The sequence below is a fragment of the Protopterus annectens genome, chromosome 6.part0, assembly GCF_019279795.1.
Source record: "Protopterus annectens isolate FY-2018-M chromosome 6.part0, PAN1.0, whole genome shotgun sequence".
Classification (NCBI taxonomy): domain Eukaryota; kingdom Metazoa; phylum Chordata; order Ceratodontiformes; family Protopteridae; genus Protopterus; species Protopterus annectens.
The window spans coordinates 458,344,308-458,371,630 of record NC_056737.1 but is presented as its reverse complement, the minus strand read 5'-3'; the positions used below and the strand labels follow the sequence as shown (position 1 = coordinate 458,371,630).

Below are 27,323 nucleotides of genomic sequence, written 5' to 3'. Positions count from 1 at the left end.
CGCCTCTAGGAGTTCCAGTGGAACAGGATACAGCCCGTGAGGACTCTTTGGACAGCCCCCCCCCCCCCCGAGGAAGTTCCTCACAAGGCAAAGTGCAAAAGGAGGCACATAGACTCCCCTGAGAGTCTTACAGAAGATACGGACTTAGATGAAGGGGAAGGCTCCCCTAGGTCACCCCCCGAGGATGTCTCCTTCGGAGACATCATGGAAATGCTCAAAATCAGGGGTGGGTGGTCTGCTCCCAAGGCTTCCTCTGATGAGTCCGTATTCCTTGAGGCAGGACCATCTACCTCTTAGGTGTCCCCTCCACCCGACCCCTTGGTGGATCTCCTATCCACTAGGGCTTGGAAGGAACCGGACACCGTAGAGCCAATCCCCAAGTGCCCGGACAAAATTTTGAGCCCCCCCTGCAGTGAAATCACACTGGAGCAGAGGTCCCCCTGTGGATGCCATGTTGGTGGCTGCAGTCATCAAGAAAGGGTTGGCTCAGGAGAGCCCCACGGTTCATCCTCCGAGCAAGGAGTCTCGCGCGATGGACCGTCTTGGGAAGCGGGCCTTCAGTTCAGCGACCTTCTCTGAGGGCCTTGAACTACATGGCACATGTTATTTGGATGCAGCGGGATCTAATTAAGGAATACGCTGCTTCCCCCCCAGGGTCCATGTCGGAGGGAGACGAGGATCTGTACTCCTCCCGAATGGCCACCCTCCGCTCTATTTCTAACACCTCTATGCGGCTGTTGTCTCATGCTACGGAGGGAGCCGCTAGAGCAGGTGGAGTCGGGCTTGTCATGAGGAGACAGGCCTGGCTCCGTCACTGTGACTTCTCGGAACACTTTAAGGTGTCATTCGCGAATGCCCCTTTTGATAGTTCTGCACTGTTCGGCAAAACCGTTCGCGACACTCTTGTCCAGAGCGAGAAAGACTGGAAGACTTTGTCTGCTGTCGGAGTCCGCTTCTCTGCGCCCCAGAGGTCCTTTTCCAAGAACCAAAAGGGTCAGAAGAAGATGTGGTTCCGAAAATCGCATCAGTCCCAGTCTGCTCAGGACAACCAGTCCTCTCGTGGCAGAGGAGGACAGGGAGGACGCTGCCCCAGAGGCAGAGGGGGTCACAGTAATTTTGGGCCCAGAGAACCGTTCTCTGAGAGGCCCACGCAGAACCCCTGAGGGGTTGCCCGGCTGCTCCACTCTGGAGGCAGTCGGGGGGCGTTTTTCGAGGCACCTAGCAATGTGGGAGTCCATAACAACGGATAGCTGGGTGCTTCGTATTATATCCAGAGGTTACCAAATTCCCTTTATCATAACCCCCAGAATCAGAGGCCTCCCCGACGTACCACCCAGTCAGAGGGAGGCGGCTGCTGCAGAAATTCAGCAGCTTCTGCAAAAAAGAGCCATCCAGCCCGTCCCCCCAGATCAAATCGGATCAGGGTTTTACTCCAGGTTCTTTCTGGTGCCAAAAGACGGGGACTTGAGGTCCATCCTCGACCTCTCTCTCCTAAACCTGGCGGTACCCAAAGAAAAGTTCCGAATGGTCACGTTGCAATCCGTCCTCCCCTTATTGCGGGAGGACGACTGGATGTGCTCCATAGACCTCAAGGATGCGTACTATCACATTCTAGTGGACAGGCGTTCCAGGAGGTTTCTCCGCTTCCGGCTGGGAGCCAGTCACTTTCAATTCAGGGCCCTCCCCTTCGGCCTCACCTCAGCCCCCAGGGTGTTCACCAAAGTCCTGGCGATAATAGTGGCCCACCTGAGACTCCAGGGAATTCAGGTCTTTCCATACCTGGACGACTGGCTCCTTACGGCCCCAACAAGGCATCTACTTTGTTCATGCAGGGATTATTTCCTCAGTCTGGCTCCACTATTAGGATTAACCATCAGCATGACCAAATCCTCTCTGATCCCTATACAGGTGTTGGATTTTATAAGGGCGAGACTGGATTCCAGACAGATGCTTGCGTTCTTGACTCCAGATCGGCTTCGGAACCTCATGTTGCACGTGCAGGCCATCCTTCAACTGCAAACTTCTTTGGTGGAATTGGTCATGAGGGCTTTAGGATCTATGGCGGCTGCAATCCCTCTGCTGCCATTGGCCTGGTTGAACATGAGGGTCCTGCAGTGGACCCTCCAGGTACAATGGTCCCCGTCTCGCAACCCCCTGTCTCATCCCATTTCCTTAAGCAAGGTTTGCAGAAAGTCGCTCGTGTGGTGGCTCCAGTCCCCCAATCTCCACACGGGACGTCCCTTCTCACTACCACCGCCAGTAGACACAGTGACCACGGACGCTTCTCGCCTGGGGTGGGGGGGGGGCATTTTTCAGGCAGGACAGTCCAAGGCACATGGAACGACGTAGAGACCTCTTTGCATATCAGCGTCCTAGAGATGAGGGCGGTGCTTTTGACGTTGCAGGCACTTCACAGCTCTCTCCCGGTAGGGACGATTGCAGTACAGACAGACAACATGTCAGTCGTCTGGTACATCAACAAACAGGGAGGAACCAGGTCTTACCCCCTTTGCCGCGAGGCCATGAGAGTGTGGGAATGGGCGATTTCCACCAACCGCTTTCTCATAGCAACGCACATTCCGGGACTGTCCAACATTCTAGCGGACAGGCTCAGTCGTACTATCCTGACTCCTTATGAATGGTCTCTCAACCCTCGAGTTGCAGAGCAAGTATTTGCCCGATGGGGGCAACCTTGTTGCGATCTTTTTGCCTCTCCTTCAAATACCAAATGCAACGATTACTTCGCTCTGATTCCCCCTCCGGGGGAGTCCCCGAGAGACTCTCTAGTTCATGCTTGGCCTCCCGGTCTGCTTTATGCTTACCCTCCTCTTCCCCTGATGTTGAAATTATTGCAGAAAGCCAGTCAGTTGGGGAGCAAGATGATCCTCATTGCCCCATTCTGGCCTCGTCAGACGTGGTTCCCTTATCTATGGTCTCACCTAGTGTATCCACCATGGATTCTGGATTCCCCTCCCGGATCTCATTTCTCACCCTCTCGATCTTCCGACTCCGAACCTGGTCATCCTCAAGCTGACGGCTTGGTTGCTCCAGTTCCACTCCTCATAAGGACTCCCGGGATCTCATCACCTGTCAAAGCCATTCTTGTAGCAGCTCACAAGCCTTCCACCAGGAAGGTTTATCGGAGTAAGTGGAAACGCTTCTCCATCTGGGCGGAACACTGTCGTTTAGACCCTTTTACGGCCCCGATAGCGTCGGTTCTAGATTTTCTAACCTCTCTCTTTCACCATGGAGCTAGTTTTTCCACAGTCAAGGTACAACTTGCAGCAATCTCATACTATCATGTGGGGCAAGAGTCTGGCCCTCTTATCACTTCCAAACTGTGTAAGACCTTCCTCAAAGGTACCTTCCTCCTTAGGCCTCCAGTCAAAGAGGTGGTACCTCCATGGGATTTATCCCTAGTCTTACAGGCCTTGACTGGTCCCCCTTTCGAACCAGCGGCCACGGTTAATCTCAAATTTCTCTCTTGGAAGACAGCCTTTTTGGTGGCCATAACTTCAGCCAAAAGAGTATCGGAATTGCAAGCTCTTTGTGTCAAACCACCATATTTGGTCTTTCACCCGGATAGGGTTTACCTCCGGATCAATCCGTCCTTCCTACCTAAGGTATCTTCAGAAGCGAACATTAATCAATCTATCAATCTCCCAGTGTTTTTCCCCAACTTTCAAAACAAAGAAGAGTACAAGCTTTATTCCTTAGACGTACACAGACAACTACGTTTTTATATTCATAGAACTGCTGATCATAGGCAATCTGATCAGTTGTTTATCTCCTTTGCCAAAAGTAATTTCGGAAAGCCAGTTTCTAAAGTTTCTCTCTCGATGGATCTCGAGTTGTATTCTCTTAGCATATCAGAGCTCGGGAAGGCCTGCACCTCAAGGAGTCCATGCTCATTCTACTAGGGCCGTTGCCACATCGGCGGCCTTTCAAGCTAGGGTTCCCTTGGATGACATTTGTTCCGCAGCCACTTGGGCTTCATCTCACACCTTTATCAGCCACTATAAAATAGATGTTGTCTCTCGAGGTAGGGCGTCCTTTGGCTCTGCGGTGCTCTGGAATATCCTTCCATGAAGGCCACCCAAGATTTAGGTAGCTGGGGACTCTGTCCCAAAGGTTGCTGACAAATGAAGTTCCTACTTCAGATTAAGAAGTTATGTACTCACCATAACGTTCCATCTGAGTAGGTATCTTCATTTGTCTGCAACCATCCCCCCCTCCTTCCCCCTGACCAAAATGATCATTCTTGAGGTTCTTAGCATCTGTTCCCTTTGGGACACTTTTATCAGCTGTGCTATGGGGCAAACTTGATCTGAGGTCAGTCAGGGTAGGCAGGGGATTATGGGTAAAGGGAGGAGCTAGGATCTTGGATCTATGCTGTGGTAGAAGTTGCCGGCTCGGATCCGTATCCCAAAGGTTGCAGACAAATGAAGATACCTACTCAGATGGAACGTTATGGTGAGTACATAACTTCTTATTTTTGCCATTGGGGCCAACCTTGCTGCCTCCTTTTTGCCTCTCCCCTGAACAACAAGTGTAGAAGTTACTTTGCCCTAATCCCCCTCCCCGGGGGAGTCACCTAGAGATGGTCTCCTCCACGACTGGCCTCCCGTTCTGCTGTATGCCTTTTCCCCCAACTCCCCTCATGTCACAGTTCCTAAAGAAAGCCAAAAGGACGGAAAATTCAGTAATCCTCATTGCCCCATTCTGGCCTCAACAAGTTTGGTTCCCTTCCTTTGGCCTCATTTTAATACAGAAACCATGGATTTTGGACCCAGTTCCAGATCTGCTAGCTCATCCAGAGGGTGTGGTTCATCCAAATCTCCAACATCTCAAGCTCACTACGTGGCTTCTCCAATTCCCATGATTGCCAGACATCCTTTTCTTTCCTCCTCTGTCCAATGTATTATTATTGCTCATCACAAGCCTTCTACTAGAAAACTGTATCAAGGCAAATGGGAAAAATGTTCTAAATGGGCCTTGAATAAAGGACTGGACTCTTATACAAGCCCAGTTCATGAAGTTCTGGATTTTCCAAACTTACTTTTCCAATCTGGTTGCTCTGCGTCTACCATAAAAATTAATATGGCAGCAATTTCAAATTTCCATTTAGGCTTGAATGACTCTTCTCGAATGTCTCACAAGCCTTGTAAAGCTTTTATAAAGGGACTCCTGATACTGAAACCCCCATTTAAAGAACCAGCTCACCTTGGGATCTGACTGTTGTCCTTTAAGCTTTTACTAAGACCCCTTTTGAACCATCAGCATCTTGTGACTTGAAGTATTTATCCTGGAAGAAGTTATTTTGGTAGCTACTACTTCTGCAAGAAGGGTTTCTGAATTACAGGTCCTGTCATGCAAATCACCCTAACTATTTTTTTTCAAAAAGATAGAGTCGCACTCAGAACAAATCCATCCCTTTTACCAAAAGTAGTCTCCGAAATCAACATTAATCAGTCACTGCACTTAACCAGCCTTTTCCCCTTATTTTTCTAACAAAGGGAAATATGCCCTTCATTTACTAGATGTGCACAGACAGCTGTGTTTTTATCTTCACAGAACTAAGGATTTTAGAAAATCGAATCAGTTATTTGTAGTATGCTCTTCCCTCTGCATGGGCACTCCAGTTGCTAAGGTTACTTTAGCTAAATGGCTCAGAGACTGCATCACATTTATCTGTCGCTCTAAATGAATTCAACTTCCCAAGTCAGTTCAAGCTTATTCAACAAGAGCTGTGGCAACATCAGCAGTTTTTCATGCCAGAGCTTCTCTAGATGACATCTGTGCAGGAGCCACTTGGTCCTCACATCATACCTTTATCACTCATTACAAATTAGATCAGATTTGGGGGGGGTCGAGCAGCCTTTGGCTCTATGGTGTGTAGGAATATTCTTCCATGAGACCTCCCAAGGCTAAAGTAGCTGGGGATTCTGTCTCACTGTCAAGGATTGGGTGAAGATTGACAAGATCAGATAAAGAAGTTATGTCTTACCATAACGTTCCATCTGCGTTGTCGATCTTCACCAATCCTTGACATCCCCACCCACCTTCCCCCATCCTAAGACTCTTAGTAGATCGGATTAGCCCTAAGGTAGTTTCCTCATTAAGGGCTCATATATGGCCTCATTCTCTATACTGTCTATAGTTAACCATATTATTTTTTTGTGTATACTGTTATTTGGCAAACTCAATCTGAGGTAATCTCTGTGAGTAGCATTATGGGTAGTGCCTGGCTCAAGAGTTTGGAGAGCGTGAGCTGGAAGATATGGCCGAGTTGGTTCCGAGGTTCGGAACCAAACCCACTATCAAGGATTGGTGAAGATTGACAACACAGATGGAACTTTATGGTAAGACATAACTTCTTTTTCTGTCTAGTCTAGTTCAGTTATTGTTGTTTGGGGAATGGTATTTAAATTCTCTCAGAGTTCCTATAACTGAATTCACATCTTCCATACCATATATTTTCATAAGTTTCTTCGGAAATCTGCTTTCTTGTTATATTTTCTCTTCTAGGTCCCACAGGTACATCCTCAGTGCTGCATATCAAGTTTCATTCCCTACTTATAAGCAATAGTCCCTGATGAAAGCTGATATACAGTAGAAATGGAATACTTTATTTAACTGAACGTGTTGCAAGTTTTGTTTTTGTTCAGTCATACATTTGAACCTTCAGGCTTGTTTATTCACTGTTAATATGTGACTGTAACAGATCCAATTTGGTAGTGTACTATGTAAATAGATTTGCATCTTTGTATCCTATAAATATTTGTATCTCGTCATACACACAATATTTTTATTGTTTGTAAAATTAACATTGTAAAATTTGCTAGAGCTTTTCTTCCCAGGCTTTCAATGAAAACTGGATCTGTCTAGCTAAACAGCCTGTTAACAAAGTAGAAATAAAATAAATTCTGCAGTTTCAAAAATGCATAGTATTTTCCTTAGAAGATTAGATTTTTTTTCCTGCTGAATAACATTAGTGATATTTTAAATAATATCAGCCTTTCTATTTTTATATCACCTGCCGTAGGTACACCACGGCAAATCCCGAGTCTGATTATGAGACACCAGCAAATGCAGAGTCTGATAATGATCAGGAGTCTGAAAGAGAGAATGAAGACGAAGTCAGCACAGGCACTGTAAAAGCCCTCGGTAGACATTCCCCAAGTCTGACTGATGATGATGAACCCGACCTGCTGACCCACGATTTGATGGATTTTGTGGAAGATGACTTATCTTTGCTGCTAAAGAAAGCTGATGGGCTTCATGCTGGTACTACTGAGGAAAAGAAAATGGGATATGACTTGCTGCTAGAGAAAAGATCATTGGTAAGTGTGAAAGTGAGGGCCGGGGGGGGGGGGGGTGTTTAGGTAGAGCTTTATGCTGCTTGACAAAGCATGTGCCTTGTATTTCCTTATAGGCTACCAGATGCCTAGAAATATATGTTTGTGGATGGCCCTAAACCTGTGACAGTCCTTCCAGTCTTAGGAGCTCTAGAGGAAACATTAATGGTAGCCTATAAGGAACAAACACCCACTTTCCTGCCCCTAAGAAGCCTTGTAGGTTCTATAGGGGTGAGGAGTCCCACAAGTTCCTTTACAAAATACATTTGGCAGATTCAGCAGTGATGTCAGTGTATTCAGAGAAGGGGTCAGAATTTGTACCTGTTCCCAGTACTCTTTCAAGTGACAGGGAAAGCAGAGTGGTACACCTATTTTTGGAAGAAAGTACATACAGCTGGCACTGACCTTCAGAGCCATTAATTGTCAGATGCACATGATGAAGTTGCAAATTGTTATCTTAGATCAGTTGAAGGAGATGATTCAGGGAGGGGAGGGTGTCTAATGGTGATATTTTAAGGCAAAATTATTGGGCCTTGCCCAGTCTGTTTGTCAGGTGGCTAAACAAGCGAAGTATGGTTATGATTTTGTGGATGTAGTATCCGACATGACAGCTATAACTACCAGCCAGGGTGCTGTAAAATCTCTGCAAGAGACTATCAAGTTGCTGTTCCTTATTGTCCTCCTGGATAAGGATCTGCACTTTGGAAATAAGTTGGAAAGGGGGCAGATTACAGATTCAGTGAAACAGCTTTTGCCAAGATATGATGGACATTGCTGTCATAATCTAAGCCCTAGTATCACAGCCAAGGAAAAGTTTAAGCAAGTCAAGGGTAAGAAAGGCCAAGATATAATGGCAGGGGAAACCAAGAAGTAACTATGACTACATGAACCTTTCCTTCCCCAAACCCCATTAGCAGAAGTGTAGCTAGTTCAGCCAGCACCCTGGGCTGGTATTATAAACCACCCCAGCCCCTTATCAAATGCACATCACTCGTACCAGTCAATCCATTACACTTAGATCTATGTTTGCCCCCCCCCCCCCAGCATTAAACAGCAAAAAAAAAAAAAAAAGGTTGTTCCTTCTATTAGCACACCATACAGGTGGCCATGTGCATGACAACATGCCCTCCCCACTGCCTACCAAGCCATTCGGGTCCTGTTTCTGTGCCCTAGTCCCAACCCTCCTTAAACTTATTTAATTAAAAGAAATATGTCTTCTTTTAAACTGTAGCAAACTGTTTGTTACAAATGTAGCAAACAGTTACTACAGTTTGTACCCTGCCTGCACCGAGCACTATGGTACTCTTGTTTTAATTAAAAAAATATATTTTTTAAACTGTAACAAACTGCTTGCTACAAATGTAGTAAATAGTTGCTACAGTTTATATCCTACCTGCACAGAGAGTTACAGTACTCAGGTTTTAGTTTAAAAAAAAAAAAAAACTTTAGCAAACTGCATGCTAGTTTGCTACAGTGTAGCAAGCAGCTGCTACAGTTCAGATCACACACTGAGTGCTACATAGGTTGCAGTATTGATGATGAGAAAACTGTATAAAGGCTTAACCTACCAAACATTAATGGTTGCATGTATCACAAATGCTGGAAATAGACATTTAAAAAGCTGCAATGTACAATGGGTGGAAATAAAGGTATAGATAAAAGAAACAATACTTAAATATATTAAGAAATGCAGAGTGCAGATAGCAATACTACAGGAGACATATTTGGAAAGAATTGAGAATGTGAATTTGATAAAGGATTTCAGTGCATTTAATTCTTCAACATGCTATCACATTGTACATAATGTAAATGGACTTGCATTGTTCACTCATTGTCTACATTTCACTGTTTTATACTATTATAAGAACTGTCTTCTAGATGCAATGTAGCTAAGGTAACTGGTCTTGTCTTTCACTGGACCAGTCATTTTCCAGTTTTTGATATTGTAACTGTTTTAATTGGTGTTTCTGTCCTTCCTGCAATGTATTATAATTTTTTACTAACAAAATTTGTACTAACAATGGAGCTTTTCTCTCCGAGCTTCCGCTGAAAAGGGGTAACATGCCCAGTCAGACTCACGGTAAACAAATGTAAAATAAATAAGTGGATATTCTTTAGATTATCATGAACAGAGGAAAAGAAGAGTACTTATATTTATTACTAGAGGAGCTCCAGCAGTGATAGAAGATGGAAAAAAAAATAATAATGACAGTTTTGTAGTAGTAAGTGGCTACTAGCAAAGCATGAGGATTATACTGGCATGTATTTATATTCCACTTTTGGGACTTAAAAAGTCGGGAGAAATATGTAGCTTTCAGTAGGGACTATTAGTTATAGGTGGGACTGAAATTTGGTTTGCAGCAATGAGGATGTGTTTGGGGTGCAGAGAAGGGAAAATATAACAAAAGAGGGTAGATTTCTGAAGAAATGTATGAAAATATTTGGTACGTGAAACATGTTTCAGTAGTAGAAACTCTGAGAGAATTTACATACCATTCTCCAAGGTACAATAACTGGGCCAGACTTGACAGAAATTATATTTCACAGGAGCTGTGCACTTAATTGAGAACTTTGAACACATCTAATGATTATTTCAGATCATGCACCAATAATTACAAAGATAAAAATGCAGGGTAATTAATTAAATGAGACAATGGTACCTCCCCACCTACCTGTTAAAAAGAGAAGAATTTAAGGAATGGGTAGTGGAAATCATCTGAGAGTTATTAGAGAAGATAGAAAGTACTCCAGAAGTTATAGCTAGTGAGTGAGATAAAATGAATATGGAGTTTAAAAATGGGGTAGAAATAAAAAAAGATCTGGTCAAGAAGTAATAAGAATTATTTTGAGGGCTGACACAAGTTAAAATATTACAAAATAAGGAGAATCACACACACTAAAAGAGAATGTGCAAGTGCAGAATGCTAAAGAGAACGTAATTGAGTACCTGGGTAATATGCATGTGATTAGAAAGATTGTTGTTCAACTGTTTGTGGTATTAATTCCAGAGCACAAAAACTTTTACTGCAGCGACTTAGGCAACAGAAAGTAGAAAGGGTTGTTGCAAAGTTATGGAGCTACAACAAGAAAAAGTAACCAGAGATCTTGTAGAGCTATTAGAGATTTCAGAAATTTTATGAACATTTTATAAAGCAGAGAAGTGGGGAAATTGAGAAAGACTCAAGTATGCCAGGGTTAGAGGTAGATGAGGCTTAGCAACTGGCAGTCAAGATAGGAGGAGATGAGATAAAAATGGGGATGTATAACCAATCTGCAGGAAAGTCTCCAGGAATAGATGGTATTCTGGTGGACATTTGGAAGTTAGGAGGAAAGAAAGTGATAAAGATCTGGAAGGTTTGGTTTAACAGTATTTTAAAAGGAGGGGAGGCACCAACATCCTGGGGAAAAAAAAAGATGTGGTGGGTGTAATAACTAAAGAGTGCAAAGCCCCATCCAATTCCACTTCATATAGGCCCATTTCAATTTTAAACCGTAATTATAAAGTGTTTGTCTATAATGGCTAAAAGAATGACAAAAGTAGTGCCAAAATGAATAGATGGGGACAAATGTAGTTTTGTGGAGAGGAGGCAAACCTTTGACAACATTAATAAAACAGTAATGTTCAGGGGGAAGCAGAATGTAAAACACTACCTCTGTTGTTGATGAGTCTTGACACAGAGAAAGGCATTTGACTGAGTGAGCTGGGATTTTAAGAGTAGGGCAATGGAAGCATTTGCATTTTCCTGTTACAGTAATGAGGTTAATTATAAGGCTATATGAGTGATCGGAGGCAAAAATCAAATTGGAGAGGGCTCCTCTCTGATAAGTTGTATCTGAACAGAGGAACCAGTTGGGGTGTCCTCTTTTCTATTTGTTACTTGCATTATATTTAGAACCTTGTTATTTGCATTATATTTAGAACCATTGGTAGATAAAGTAAGGGACTCAGAAATTCAAGGATATAATTGGTATGGTGTTCAAGAAAAGTTGGCTTTATTTGCAGATGATATTATTTTGTACCTGATGGAACCAGAAAAGGACATGACAGTGTTGTGGAATATTTTGATACAGTTCTGTTTTTTTCAGGATATAAAATGAATGAATATAAAATAAAGGCTGTATAGCTATAAAATATGTACCCATACATGAACTGTTCCAGCAATAACCATATGTATAGGAATATGATAAAATGAGGTTTTATAGAGAATTGGGATACAAGGTGAAAGGAACTGAAAGACCACCAAAAAAAAGAAATAGATACATTTTGGAGGAGTATTTTTAAGAACCTGTGGAACATAAAGATGCTAAATGGACAGAAAAAGTAAAAGAAAAAATAAGAAGTTCAGTGGTACAGGATATGACATGAGATGAAGTAACAGCCAGAGAGATTGAAACAAAGTTAAGAAAAGCCTCTAATTGGAAACCCCCAGGCCCAGATGCAGTACCTAACTTCTGGTTAACAGTATTAACATCTTTGCATGAAGATTTAGTTGTGAGTAAAAGAACTATTTATATGTGCACCCTGAACAGACACCAACCTGGCTAACAAGAAAAACAGTACTCCTACTTAAGAGTGAACCTGCAAGCTACCCTAAAAAGTATAGCCCGATAACTTGCCTTCTGTCAACGTATAAATTAAACACTGGAATTGATGCCAACAGAGTTTATAGTCTTTTAGAGGAAAACTCAATTATGGCAATGGAACAAAAGGGTAACAAAAGAAAGTCATATGGAAAAAAGGATCATTTGTTGTTAAAGTCATAGTGGGGAACTGTAAAAAGGGGAATAATCTAAGTATGGCATGGACTTGACTGCAAGAAAGCATTTGACAGTATCCCACATTCACGGATAAAAGAGTGCTTAAAAAGTATGAAATGCATGCTACACTGATAAGCTACGTCACAGTGACCATGAAACAGTGGCAAACCACTTTGCAGTTAAGCCATGATAAAGGGCAAATTATTCTTCCAGGGATAAAAATCCAAAGGGTGATATTCCAAGGTGACTCTGTCTCCGTTGCTGTTTTGCCTTGCCCTTAACCCATTAAGCTGTGTGCATAACAGATTAGGTCATGGCTATATTTTGGCTCCCAGAAAGCAGCAAAGTGAAAAGGCTTTTCATATTCTGTTTGTCGATGATTTAAAACTGTATAGCTCATTAAATGTGGAACTGAAAGCACAACTGCAAGTAGGCAAAACTTTTTCAGATGATATAAGAATGTCATTTGGTATTGATAAATGTGCAAAAGCAACCTTTAAAGCAGGAAAGCTGCAGCCCCAAGAAAACAGTTTGGGACAAGAATGTGACACAAAAGAACTTGAGCAAGAGGGAGTGCATTAATATTTGGGAATTGATGAAGGATGAGCAAATGTAAATAAAACTTAGTAAGGAATATTTTAGAAGACTTATTAATCCTGAAACCGGCATAGACATCTAGGAACAAAATTCAAGCTATAAACCAATTTGCTCTTCCTGTCCTAACTTACAGTTTTGGAATGATTGACTGGTCCCAAAAGGTGTTGGATAGATTAGACAGGAAAACAGGAATGATGCTTCATGCTCATTTGACTGGTCCCAAAAGGTGTTGGATAGATTAGACAGGAAAACAGGAATGATGCTTCATGCTCATCAGATTTATAAAAAAATCAGTGCATACCAATATTATATATTCCCCATTACGATGGAGGCATGGGACTCCTTGAAATTGATTACATGTATAGATCTGCAATCATGGGACTGCATACATGTCTGCTGACCTCACAGGACCCAAACATAATGAAAGTTTTGAAACATGAGAATAAATCTAAGATGACTTTCCTTCTTAGTCTAGCGGAAGCATATTGGCATCCAGTGGGAATGGAAGTCAAACCAGAAGTAGATAAAAATCAGGCAGTGCCAAAAAACAAAAGAAAGAATATAAGATGAAGGATCAGATAAGAAAGCAAGAAATGTGGAAAATGCATAAATATAGTTGCTTGTATAGAAAACTTCTGGAAGAACCTCACGTTGATCAGGATCGAATGCAGGAATGGTTAAAGAGAGGCGAATCAAACCAAAAGTGGGCTACATACACATTGGTTTACAAAGTCCATTGAACATGTGGGTGAAACAGACAAATGTAGGTTTTGTAAAACAAAATTGGAAACGGCTGTGTACCTTGTTGCTGGTTGTGATATACTAATGTTAGAAGGGCTGTATACTGAAAGGCATAATAATGTGGCAAGACTGTTGCACTGGGGATTGTACAAACATTATAATATTGAAGTAGCTGAAAAACACTGCAAACATGAGCCACAAAGCATCATAGAAAATAGGTCTACCTCACATGGGATCACCCGTTACCAACAGTTCAAAAGATAGATGCGAGAAAACCAGATATAGTCCATGAAGCGAAAAAAAAAGTAGCATTGATAATTGAAATCACTACACCCAGTGACTATAGTGACTTGTGTACAGACACAAAGTCATAAAAATCAGGATTTATAGGCAGAAATGAGAGCAGTGTGGAAGAGAGATTACCCATACATTTCCAGTTTTAGTAAGAGCAATGGGTCTTATATCTAAATACAATTGTAGATTCTTTTTCATATGTTACCAATACATGTAACTCCATACAAATTGCAGAAGGAGTCATTGCTTGGCACATTGCAGGTGCTGCAAAGAGCACTTCTGGCTGACATCAAAGATTGAAACAATACTAATTTCATGAACTTTAATCATACTTTGACTTAGGAATGGGGTTCATTCTCATCATGGTATTAGAAACCCAAAATATCTGGAGAAATTAAAAAAGGCAGAAATATTATATTTGTGAAGTAGCAGAAAGTATACTAAAAACTAAGCCAGCTTGGGAATGGAGAAAAGAGATTCTGCGGATAGAGATGACGGCAGTTAGGGGTACAGAGAATAGAAAATAGAAGGCTGGAATTTACTGGAGGAAGATGGTAACGGAACCAAGTATTTAATGAGGGAAAGGTACTAGAATGGGAAGAGGCCAAAAGGACATTTGGATTGCAGAGTAGTGATTGCCTTCCTTATCAGGGAATGATAGCAGAGTATAGACAGAGAAAGGGCTTGGAGAGTGAGTCATAAATGAAAGACCTGCACTGGTTGAGTTTTTAATTGAGTATAGAACAGAAGCTAGCTGCTGTTAAAGAAGGGATATTAATTAGGAAATATAAAAAAATTAAATGATAACTATGGGAATCGATCAGATGAGGTCCGAAAAGACTAGGAAGAGAGATTAAATATGCAGTTCGCAAGGAAGCAATGGCAGGACTTATGTATGGCTCGAGGACATATGTATGGCTCCCAGATTTGAAACAAAGTCTAGAAGATTTAGGATTTTTGCCTGGATGTGTTTGCATTGATTCTTTTAAACCCCAAGCAGACTCCAAAGAACTTTCCTCAGGTAGCTGGAAATGTTGGAGGCATAGCTCTCAACCAGTCAGGGAGAAATTTCAACAGAATCGGGGACAAGTCTGGAAAAATATCAGGGACACTTTTAAAATATTAGTACTATTAACTTGAGACAGCAGCAAAATAAGAGAATGTGAATTAATATACATTTTCTGAAATAAAAGAAGTCTACAGTTTTTAATTGGTGTCATTAATTATTAAGTGTAATTCATCAGCTTTCCTCTAAGAGTGACCAGGGTTAGTAGGGATTAAGAGGGACAGAGCTAACAAATGAGTCAAAATCGGGGATGTCCCTGAAAATCAGGGATGTTTGGGGAAGAAACAAGTAACTGGGAGCATATGTTTTGGGAGTGTAATGATGTGGTGGACTTTAAAATTACCTACATAGTACTCTGTCAGAAATATTGTGAGCAAATGAGTGTAACTAAGGAAATGGTTCTTTTGAGCTGGGACACAGGACCTGAATTGCCTATACATAATAAGGCATTGTTAAGATTTATTCTGGTGGCTGCTAAAAAGCAATTACTAGAAAATGGAAATCACAGTCTTAAACCAACTGTATCTGAAGTGCTGGATATCGTAACATTGATAAAAGAACTGTAAGTGGGATCTTTTGAAAAGGGAGTAAGCAAATTATATAAAAATTGAAATTGTTGGAACAGTGCATGCAGAATAATTTTCTAGATGAGGACTGAGGTTTAAAGACAGGAATTGAACAATTGTATTTTTGGACTGATGGTAGTTATAAAAACAAATGTATGTGACGTATAATGCATATAAATGGAAACACTTTAATATGGTTTATTTGTTTGTTTATATTAATGTGTTTGCCTCTTGATAATTTAATAAAGGTGTAAAAAATTGTAGGCATCTGCCACCTTTTGTGTGTCAAAATTTTCATAGTTTTGCAGAAAGTGGATTATATATTATTAAAGAGTGGGTTGTATATCTCTGTCTTACTTTAAAAAAAGCTCATGTCTCCATGAATCATGAATTTTCCTGATTGGCATGCTTGTCTGTTTGCTTTTTGAGCCAACATGCTCAACAGCTTTGAAATACTTCTCTTGGAAGATTATTTTCTTGGTGGTCTTCACTTCTGCTCCCTCAAGATCATAGCTTCAACATTTATGTGTAGGGAATCATATACAGTCTTTCCTTTAGGAGTAAAGCATATTTCCTCCTAAAAGTGGCTTCAGTTTTGTTCTTAAATCCATTTGCCCATCTCCCTTTTTTATTAAGAGGAGTCAGAATCCATGGGAGGAAGAGAGCGCGAGAGAAAGCTCTTCACACACTAGGCTTGTGTCTCTAGCTTAGTAAGTGAAATGAGTAAGTGCATGTGAATTCTGGAATACTGAATAGCTCTTTCTCTCTCTCGCTAACTACATTACATTTTGCATTCTGGTAGTGATCCACCATTTGAAAAATGCTGCTGCCAGAGGCCACTCCAGTAGAGGCAGGCCTGCTTCCATGTTGGGTTCAGTAATTTCAGTATTATGGACCTTTGTGCCAGGATGACCTAATTATCACTTTATGCCTTACCAATAACTTCTGGAGTTGCCTCTCTTTCAGTACATTAATATTTCAGGATTCTGTTTTCTGAGCCTTGATGTCTTGACTGTTTTTCTGGCTCATGCCTAGCTGCTTGGGATTCTTTCCAGTATTAGACCCACTTTGGAGGGTCCCTGATGTTCATCTAACAGGTTCTTAATGTACCAGTTTATCGTTTCTAGGACCAGTGTCCAGGTTACCATCATCCTTCCACCCCTAGATGGCCCCGGCATCCAGTTGCTGCTGTTGGAGATGTTCATCGTGTTACACTGCTGCAGTCATCACACTTGGGTTATTCTGCCGTCAGGCAGTCCCGCAGTCGGCCAGAGTTCCAAAGTCTTGGTCCGGTGTCGGTTGCTGTCGCTTCTTCCCTGACGTCAGTGCGCCAGGGGTATATAATATGCATCTGATGCCATTTTCTTCAGTCTTTCTTGCCGCACGGTGTCCGAAGCAGAAGCAGTTCGCAAGTGCCGGTCGGCCGACTCCTGAGATTTTTGAAGTCGAATTTCAGATCCGAAGTCTTCAATAAAGCTAAGTACCCCATTGGGGAAACCTTTTTCTTGCCTCAGACTGATGTCAGAAAAAGTTAATAGTTGTATTTCTTGTGGGAAGCAAACCTCATAAGGACTTCCAGTCTTATTGTATTCCATGCCTAGGCCCTGATCGCGACGTCACTAGTTGTCGGTTTTGTGCTAGATTTAACAAACGCACTATAAAAAGACGTTTTGATTTTGCTTTACACTACTTTGGCCGAAGGTTCAGTTATACCATGCTGTCGGATCAGCCGACGACCTCAATACCGAAAAAACGCAAAGACGAGGATAAAGACCGGCATCCGAGGTCCAAAACTGACGACAAAACCTCTTCTAGGCCAGTCGCCGGTTCTCAGTGAGGTGCTTTCGCAGCCCCTGACACCCGCTATCTCAGAGCCACAGGCCGCTTCCGACTCCCACATGGAGACATCTAGTCCTCTAGAAACTCAAGGTATTGGGCCTACGGAAACTAATCCCTCAGATGGGTCCGGAGCCGCTGAGTAGGCATCGGCTTCTGAGGGTGTTTACAGACCTTCACAACTTACCATTAAAACAACAGCCAAAACAAAGGTACCATTAAAGACAAAGAAACAAGTACAGCATTCTCCTGGACAGTCCTCTATGCCTAAAAAACAGATGCTTAAAATGGCCGAAGACCTCATTACTCTAATCAGGGGTTCCCATCCCCCTCCTGAGAAAAGGCCTAGGCAGGATACAGACTATGACTCCTCTGATCAGGTTTCCATTTCCTCTGATTCCTCTTCAGACCAGGGATATTCCCCCCCCCCCCCTATGAGGACTCTGATGCTGAAGAATCTATCCCTTCAGCCTCTCCTCCTGAGGATTATTCTTTTGGGAAAACTTTACATACCATGAGGTAGCATTTCCATTGGGAAAGTCAGGATTACTCAGAATCCAAGAAAAGGCTCAGGGATTTCCTCTTATTGCCTCGGCACAGGCCCCTGGCTATTCCGCCTGTGCTAGACATTGTGGATGATGTGTTCTCTGAATCCAGCTTATCTCCTGACTCTTTGCCCCCTGCTTCAGCCAAGCCAGATAGGTATTATAGAGTCCCTGACTCTCACAAGTTTCTTTACAAAAACCCTTCTGCTGATCCAGAAACTATTTCCCAGGGTCCAAAAGGGGTTAAGGCTTCCATTGCAAAAAATCCAGTACCTTCTGACAGAGATTCCAGAGCTTTGGATAGACGGGGGAAGAAAGTATACACGTCTGCAACTTTAGCAGTACGAGCTTTAAATTGCCAGTTTCACATGCTTAAGTACCAACAATATTTAATGGCTCAGTTAAAACAGAAAATGCTTGCAAGCTCAGAAGCTCCTGATTGTAAAGAAATGCAGGATTTATTGCATGCAGTTGAACAGGTGGGAAAACATACTCTGCAATGTGGTTTTGATTCTTTAGAGGCCTCTTGTAGAGCCGCAGTTACAGGTTCTGTTATTCGAAGACATGCTTGGTTAAAAGAACAGAGTTTAAGGCAAAATTATCGGATGCTCCTTTACAGCATGATACCTTGTTTGGTGTTAAGGCAGAAGAGGTGTTAAAGAAATGGAGGATAAAGCTAAATCTATGCAAACAGTCAAGGATTTCTTGCAGGTACAGCCACCTCGGTTTAGCAGAAATTGGCCAACAAAGAATTGGTCCTTTCCAGTGCCAGACAGGCCACAGAGAGGCAGATACAGACGCCCAAGAGGCAGATATCAACCCCAAGGCTCAAACAGACAACGACAGTGGGGCACCTCAACCCCAAAATGAGGTGAGGACAAGTCTCAACCTTACAGGAAACAGTCACAATGACTTTCCTCTGTGTACGCCAAGCACGTCCCTTTTGGAAGCCCCCTTAGGGGGAAAACTAGCACTTTTTTCTCAAAACTGGCAAACAATCACCCAAGACAAATGGGTTCTGAATATTGTGTCTCAAGGTTACAGATTCCACTTTCATACTTTACCAAAGCTAAAAGGAATGCCAGACCTGCCACAAAATCAATGGGCAGAGGCACAAAAACAAATTTCAGCCCTCATGGACATGAGAGCTATACAAAAAGTAACACAACAGGAACAAGGACAAGGATTTTACTCAAGACTCTTCCTGGTCCCCAGAAAGGACAAAGCCTGGAGGCCCATACTGGACCTTTCAATTCTGAATACTTACCTGGATATTCTGAAATTCAAAATGTTGACATTACAGCAGCTTCTACTCATGCTGGGCAAGAAGGCTTGGCTTGTTACTCTGGACCTCAAAGAGGCATACCTGCATGTCCCTATCAGACAAAATTGCAGAAGATACCTCAGATTCAAAGCTGGTACAATGCGCTACCAATTCTCTGCACTGCCCTTTGGCTTATCTACTGTGTCCAGGGTCTTCACAAAGTGCCTGGCACCAGTAATTGCATTTTGCAGACAAAAAGGAATTCAAATATATCCATACCTGGACGACTGCCTCATTCAAGTAGAGACAAAGGACATTCTTCTGCAGCATCTGGCGTTTGTGAAACAGTTGCTAATTTCTCTAGGGTACACAGTAAACGAAAAGAAGTCAAAACTAGTGCCCTCACAACAGATTACATTCCTGGGTGCCAGCTTAAATACAACGGCCCAGATGGCTTACCTCACGCCAGACAAACAAGTTCAACTAACTCAATATTTTCAGTTACTGGCAAAAAAGTCCCATCTCCCTGCAAGAAAAATTCTGCAGGCCCTGGGATTCATGGCATCCTGCATACTACTAATACCATATGCCAGACTGCATATGAGGAAATTACAGTGGTACCTAAAAAGTGTTTGGACTCGACACTCGCACAGTTTAGAAGCAGTAATACCAATGATTCCCTGCCTACAACAGGAGTTTTGATGATGGGCACAGGCATGTCACCTAAACAAGGGTCAGCCTTTTACCCAACCCACAGCCAGACAAACTCTAACAACAGATGCTTTGGATTACGCCTGGGGAGCACACATGGCAGGAAAATGCATTCAGGGCAAGTGGACCACAGACCAGATGCATCTTCACATCAATCAAAAAGAGATGTTGGCTGTTCAAAATGCCCTAACAGCTTTAGGACCTTCTACATCCAGGACAACTATTACTAAAGACAGACAACACCACAGTAATGTGGTACATAAACAAGCAAGGGGGCACTCATTCTTATCCCCTATGCAGGCAAGCCATGACCTTGTGGAACACAGCTCTAACGTACCAAGTTCACCTGCAAGCACAATTCCTGCCAGGAAAGAAAAATACTCTGGCAGACGACCTAAGCAGAAATATCATGGACCCTCACGAATGGAAATTGAATCCACAAATCTTCAGCATGATAACACAAAAATGGGGATGCCCAGACATAGAACTTTTTTCCTCCCCACTGGATTGCCAACTACAAAAATTCTGCACAAGGACTTATCACAAACAAGCATGGAAAGTGGATGCTCTTCTGTTCAGCTGGAAAAACCCAAAAGTTTATGCCTTCCCACCACTGCCTCTCCTTTCAAAGGTACTCCTAAAAGCCAGACAAGAAAAAACACAGATGATCCTGATTGCTCCAGACTGACCACGCCAGCACTAGTACCCTATCTTAAGGAACTTGGCTCAGGGTCCACCATGGATTTTGCCCCAAATTCCACACCTTCTGACTTAACAAAACAATCAGATCCTGCACGGTCAGCTCAAAACCCTAAACCTGGCTGCATGGCAGGCAGATACTTTAGTCAAACAGGCAACACCTCTCTCTAAAGCTGTTATGGATGTCATTTTGGAGGCCAGGAGGCCTAGCACCAGGAAAGCTTACTCAGAAAAATGGAAGAGATTCTGCGCCTGGAACCAGGCTGACAGCCTTGACCCTCTTGTTCCAAACATTCCTCATATTTTACAATACTTAACTGAGATGCTGGACAGAGGCCTATCCTTTTCATCAATTAAGATCCATGCCTCTGCCATTTCTGCACATTACAACACGAATCCTCCTTTATTCTCTCATCCCTTGCTAAAGCAGTACCTCAGAGGGGCTAAAAACATAAGACCGCCCCAGATAGCACCAACACCAACTTGGGACCTCAATTTCGTTTTGGAAAAACTGACCCTACCACTTTTGAGCCAGCCAATACAGCCGATCTAAAAGTTTTATCATGGAAAACAGCTCTGCTCCTGGCAGTAACTTCAGCACGAAGAGTCTCAGAGCTACAGGCATTAATAGTAGTGGAACCTTTTATAATTTTTCATCAGGACAGGGTATCTTTAAGGACAAACCCTACCTTCATGCCAAAGGTGGTATCTAGTGTGGCTCTTAACCAAACCATCCATTTGCCTACTTTTTATCCAAACCCCCAAAATAAAGGGGAGAAACTTCTGCATTCTTTGGACATACACAGGCAGCTACGCTTCTACTTGGACAAAACAAAAGCTTTCAGGAAAACTGAACAACTGTTTGTAGCATATGCTGCAGGATCACAAGGCAAAACTATCTCAAAGCAGACTATATCCAAATGGATAGGACACTGTATTCGATACTGCTACACACAGCATGGAAAATCAGTCCCTAATAACATTAGGCCACATTCCACCAGGGCAACAGCCACTTCAACAGCCTTTCTCAGAGGAGTACCTACCAAGGAAATTTTGGGGGCTGCAACTTGGAGTTCAGTGCACACCTTTACCAAGCATTACCACCTGCCTCTTTACTCTTAAGTCCAGAGCAGGATTTGCCACTGCAGTTCTGCAGGGCCTCATAGCCAATCCTAACTCTTTAAAGACCAGCCACCCAACCTTAGCTTTGGGATTCTACCCAAGTGTGATGACTGCAGCAGTGTAACACGAGAACATAGTACAGTTTTGTACCTACCATAAATGTAGATGTTCGAGTGTTCACACTGCTGCAGTCCAGGTCACCCTCCCTCCATCCCCTCTGAACTAGCTGGACTTATCTATACCTTTCTATCCTATACAACCTTTGGGGTGTATTTGCTGGTAACTGAAGGTATTGCTTTTATTTTATATGCATATTTTTGATTACAATATGTATTGCCTACCTACTTGGGGGCACCTGACATCTGGGGCAAGAAAAAACTGAAGAAAATGGCGTTGGATGCATATTATATACCCCTGGCGCACTGACGTCAGGGAAGAAGCGACAGCAACCGATGCCGGACCAAGACTTTGGAACTCTGGCCGACTGCGGGACCGCCTGACGGCAGGATAACCCAAGTGTGATGACTGCAGCAGTGTGAACACTCGAACATCTACATTTATGGTAGGTACAAAACTGTACTTTCTGTAAGTCGGGCAAGTATTATGATCCCTGTAAAGATGTAGGTTCCATGTTTTCATCATTTTTTGTGACTTATAAGAAATGAGCGGACAGGTGATCCGCTGTGGCGATCCCTAACCGGGAAAAGCCGAAAGAAGAAGAAAGAAGCTGAGTGGTTGATGGTGAACTCGTAGGTTCAAGATTTAGAAAAGTTTTTCTTCTGTGATTGGTGACTTCGCAATGTGAGTGGGTGGAGGTTGTGGCCAAATCTTCCGAAAAAAAAAAAAGAAACCACTGAATTTAACATTCAGAAAGGAGTGAAAGAAGGCTTACTCAAGATGATGTCTTCACAAATCAGCTGAAAAAGTAATAATGTATCTGTGAGTTTTACACCTCATATTGAGTATTAGAAATCTACTTTGTAATTTCTTTAAAATGTAACGGATTATTACCTAAGCAGAAATAGACTTAGAATCAGTTTTGGAAAGCATATTCACTTTAACAGTGCAAGTGTGAATATTACAAACAAGGTTTAATCAGTAAAATAAATTCAGTGTATGATCCTCTGGTCTCCCTTTGGGAGTAGCAACATGGATTCAGAAGTTGCTAACAATAAAAATACTGGATCATAGATTTGGACCATATTGCAAGTACCTATATATGTAATTTTTTCCCGTAAAATACATTGTTAAGACTGAGAGGTGGCCTTGTTTAACCTGCAAGACTTTGATGGATGTTCTGGTACAATAATGCATTGTTTTAAGATTCAAATCTTAGAATATTCTTAAATTAAGATATAGAATGTTGAAAGGTTTGCAGACAAAGACAAAAATGGGACCTTTGTACAAGAACATAGGAGCAATAGTTGTCAAGTGATCATGAGGACCATAAGATGCTTTGCTGTATACACTTAAGTATATGCACTTAAAAGTTTGTGCCTCCCTGTCCAAGCACTTAACAGTGCTTACCTCCAAAAAATAATTAGGACTGTACATCATAGTCCTGGTGTAAATGCTATCCAATTATCAAGACTAGCCTTAAAGGTAGTTAAAGCAGTACTTTGCTTGACCTGTAGAGGTAATGTATTCCATGGCCTGGGAATATGTTGTTAGGAACCTCTCTCTCGCTCTCTTTCTCTGTCTCCCAGGGTGTCTTGTTTATTTTTTGGTGTGAATTTATGTCCCTAGTGTGTGTGTTTGGAGAGCCACTGGGTTTGCAAGGAAAGAGAAGGTCAAATAGGACTTGTCTTTCACGGCCCGAAAAGCAAGGCACATGTCACCTTGGAGTAGCCTGTACCCTACAGAGTATAATATGAATTGTGCTAATCTGTCAGGATAGTTGAAAGATTCTTTGGGGTATTTTTAGTTGAGCAGTAAGCTTTGATCATTACATACCAGAGGGGGCACTTTATTTAATGATGGGTCTAATAAGGGAAGAGTACGATGGCAGTATGACTTTTTTAATCTTGAAGGTATTGTGTTGGAAATTAAGTAGACCAGTTATAAGGATTTTCTGACTTGGGTGGAAGGATGATGATGGAATGAGAAGGAATTGTCCACTTAAGTACTGTGGTGTCTTACGACCATGTCTGTCTAAAGACTGACATTTAAAACATTAGGTGGGAACATTTTTTTTTTTTTTTTTTTTATTGAATGTTACTACTCTGCACTTTCTTGCATTTAACGTGAGACCATTTTCAGTACTTTTAACAGGAAACTGTTATATGAATATTCCATCCCTTGCTGAAGCTGTTTAGTATCATTTGATTTGCGGATAAGTGTCCAGCATGCAGTCTTCAGCAAACTTGGTCAGCTACACTTTTGAGATATTTGACTGGGTGTATGCAAAATTAAATGTGAATCAGAAGAGGGCACGGCACTGATCTCTCTGATTTTACGTTCAGAGAAGGTGTCGGCAACTTTCACAACCTGGGTTCTGTAAGATAACCAGTTTGCAGTCTAGCAGATAACATATGGGTTTACATTGTTTGTCTAATTTTTTTAACAATACTAACATGGGGGAACAAAAGACCTCAGAGATGTGAGAGAGTGTGTCTGTGTGTCTGTGTGTCTGTGTGTCTGTGTGTCTGTGTGTGTCTGTGTGTGTCTGTGTGTGTCTGTGTGTGTCTGTGTGTGTCTGTGTGTGTCTGTGTGTGTCTGTGTGTGTGTGTGTGCAGAAGTAGAAGAAAGAGAGGGAGAGATAGTGGGAAGAAAATGGGAAGGAAGGAGAAGTGAAGGGGAAGTGACTATGAAACGAGTAGAAACATATATGTATTTTAGAGAATTTTAAGAAAGGAGGAGTATAGATATGGAGAGAAGTATTTAGAGGGAAGGAAACAAGGAATGGAGTATGAACATGAGCATTGGGTGTTTAGCCTGCAGAGGCACAAGTGCAGAGTTATTGTTCTGTAAAGTACTGTTTTATACGAAATTTGGCTGATTGGATATTTTGCAGTCCAAGAGAGTAGGAAATTGAGTTTCAGATCTTAGAGATATAGGAGTACACAGAGTCTCTGGAAGTGTTGCTTGATTTGGTGGTGGATAGTGACATTTTGTCTGTCGAGCGAAGGGATTGACTGGATGTGTAGATTTGGAAAATATCATTAACGCTTGGACATTTATCTGATTGCTGTATAATTCTTTAATTTCCTGACATAACTGAAAAAAATGTTGATTTTGCTATTTATAGTGACCTTAAGCTCATACTTTGCTTTTGATTTTCTAATAAAGCACATAAGTTCATTTCTGGCATGCTTGTGTTATCATGAAATAAAGAAATGGAGATTTCTTACAACTTTTCATCATTTTCCTTCTTATGCTCTTCATATAGAGAAGACAAGTATGGACTTTTCTGTGCAGCTGTTTATGTGCTGGTAAAATCAGAGGTGAGTGTGGCAGCCCTGTCATTTGGGTCCATTTGCAGGAGATTGTTGGGAATTTTGCACAAGTCTTCTACAAGCTGAAACCGTCTCATTTTTGGTGGTGTGGGGTACTACTAGGCCTGACAGAGATGACTGCTTTATGATCAGATTTAATTAGGGATGAGGAGATGAGGGGCAGAGTATAGCCATAGGCTAGTTTGGTAAGGACCAGGTCAAGGATATTAGAGCCTCTAGTGAAAGTTTTCAGTTTGCACTATTTCACTGGGAACAACAAAGTCAAGTCCAGGAAATGCTAAGCATAAGCATTTTTAGAACTGTAAGGGTGAAGGTTAATCTTTTGGTAATTGAAATCTCCTAGTAAGAAGGTGTCTGGTTTGATATTTAAACTGTCAATGTTGTTGAGGTAATTTTTATGATCTTTGGGAGGCATTGTTGGGGATCTGAAGCTGGCAATGAAGTAGTTGTTGGATTTGTTAATGGCGATTTGGATTTCCAAGACTCCATGTTAGGGTCATGGGAAATTTTACTTGAGGTGATGATACTTCTGACAAATGCAGATAATCTCCCTCCGTTATCAAAGGACCTGAAGGTATGACCAGTGCTAAACCCTGGTGTAGAAGTGCTGTCGCTGCATTGAAACCGTGTCAGTGTCATTACATAAATGTTAATGTGTTCAGTTTGCAAGAGGGACTCAAGTTTAGAAGTGTTTCTGTTCAGACTCCTAGCATTGAGTAGTACCACATGACGTTGACCAACTGGTGTATGACTTTGCTATCTAGGAATGTACAAGAGGGGAGTCTCTGCCAAAAAAGGCACTATAGGGGCAACAAAGACTTTAGTCAGCATGAGAGGTATAAGCCATCAGTGGCAAAACAGGGTAAGCCTTACTATCTCATCCCAGGCCAGCACATACTGGATCCCCATAGAATAACAGCAGCTACTTAGCCAATTGTTTAAGCCAGTTATCTTGACTTGGGGCATCATTCTTGGTGAACTCAGGGTACTACTCGAGCCTAGTGCTTTTCTTGTCTCTAATACATACGTAGTAAGTTCCATCATAAGTATGTCCCTGTGGGAGCTGTGCCTCAGGATATTCACTCCAACATAGGTGACCTCTAGGTTATAGTCCTATTTGTCTGATTTTAGAGCCTTTAGGGCCGTGTGACATCACTGATCATGGCACCAGACAAACAGCTTACAGTCAACACGTTTTTGGCCAATCTGGTAAGTGTGGAGTCTGTATGTCTAACTATAGACATTTATGACTAAAACATTTCCCTGTGGAGAAATAGACTTAGTGGACCTTATGGACTTGGGTCTGCTTTTCTGGTGACTGTTAAAGTGAGCTGTTTGTATTTATAGTATGTGCACCTGGAGAAGGAGTAAGTGTTGCCTTGTATAGACAGAGGGTCATGAGTCTATTTTTCTATTTCTTTCATTTTTGTTTGCTATGAATCACAGATCACAGAAGGCATGCTTTGGCAGTGCGGTCATGTTGACTAATGTTGCCAAATGGGCATGGGTATTCCTTTGTGATAGTTGGTCCAGGACCTGGCCTACTCTGACCTAAGCCAGGGACCCATATTAATGGTGGGAGGGTGTATATGCCCCCATTAGCCAGTGTGTGCTCTCTGCAAAGCGCAGCAGCCCTGAGTCAATAAGCTTCTGGTGTGCCGGTGTCCAGTTACCCAGCTTGGGCTTTCTAGGATAGCTCTGTTGAGAAAAAGCTGGATGTAAAAGCAATCAACCTGCCAAACCTGAACTAAGAATTGCTACACTCAGTGTAGGTTCACTGACAGGATGCAGCTTGGAAGTGGATGACATGATGGTAAGGAAGAAGCTGGACATCTATATATTTTAGGAGACAAGATGGAAGGGCAGTGCAGCAAAGACACTTGGCTTGGGATCCAGAGTCTACTACTTAGGAGGAGGAGGACAGGCTAGACATGATGTGGGAATTGTAGTGAGAGAGAAGTTTCAGAAGACAGTGAGAGATGTCATCAGAATTAGTGACACTCATGGTCAGACTTCAGCCTAATAATAGATCAGTATTCATAATCTCAGCCTATGCCCTACAGCAAGGTTGTGATGAAAAAATTGTATGTAGACAGCAATTGCAGGGCCTGCTAGATAAATCAGGACAACAGGAATTGGTGATAGTAATGGAGGCCTGAATGAGCAAAACTGAACAGACAGAACAGGATATGAGGAGTGTTTGGGTCCACATGGGTGGGGCATAAAGATGGAGAGGCCATTCTAGAATTCTCTGTGGCAAATGGCATGATAGTAGCCAACACATGGTTCAGTAAGAGAGACCCTCACACGA

The 27,323-nt window shown here is 42.3% G+C and overlaps 1 protein-coding gene across 2 annotated transcripts in view; it reads left to right on the top strand.

Annotated features, from left to right (window-relative positions):
• RMDN3 (regulator of microtubule dynamics 3) overlaps positions 1-27,323 on the top strand; it is a 319,677-nt gene that overhangs the window by 172,630 nt on the left and 119,724 nt on the right. For both annotated transcript variants that reach the window (XM_044074186.1, XM_044074187.1), the window contains exon 4: positions 7,046-7,343. In XM_044074186.1, the coding sequence (XP_043930121.1) occupies positions 7,046-7,343 (298 nt within the window). The remainder of the gene's footprint in view (positions 1-7,045; positions 7,344-27,323) is intronic.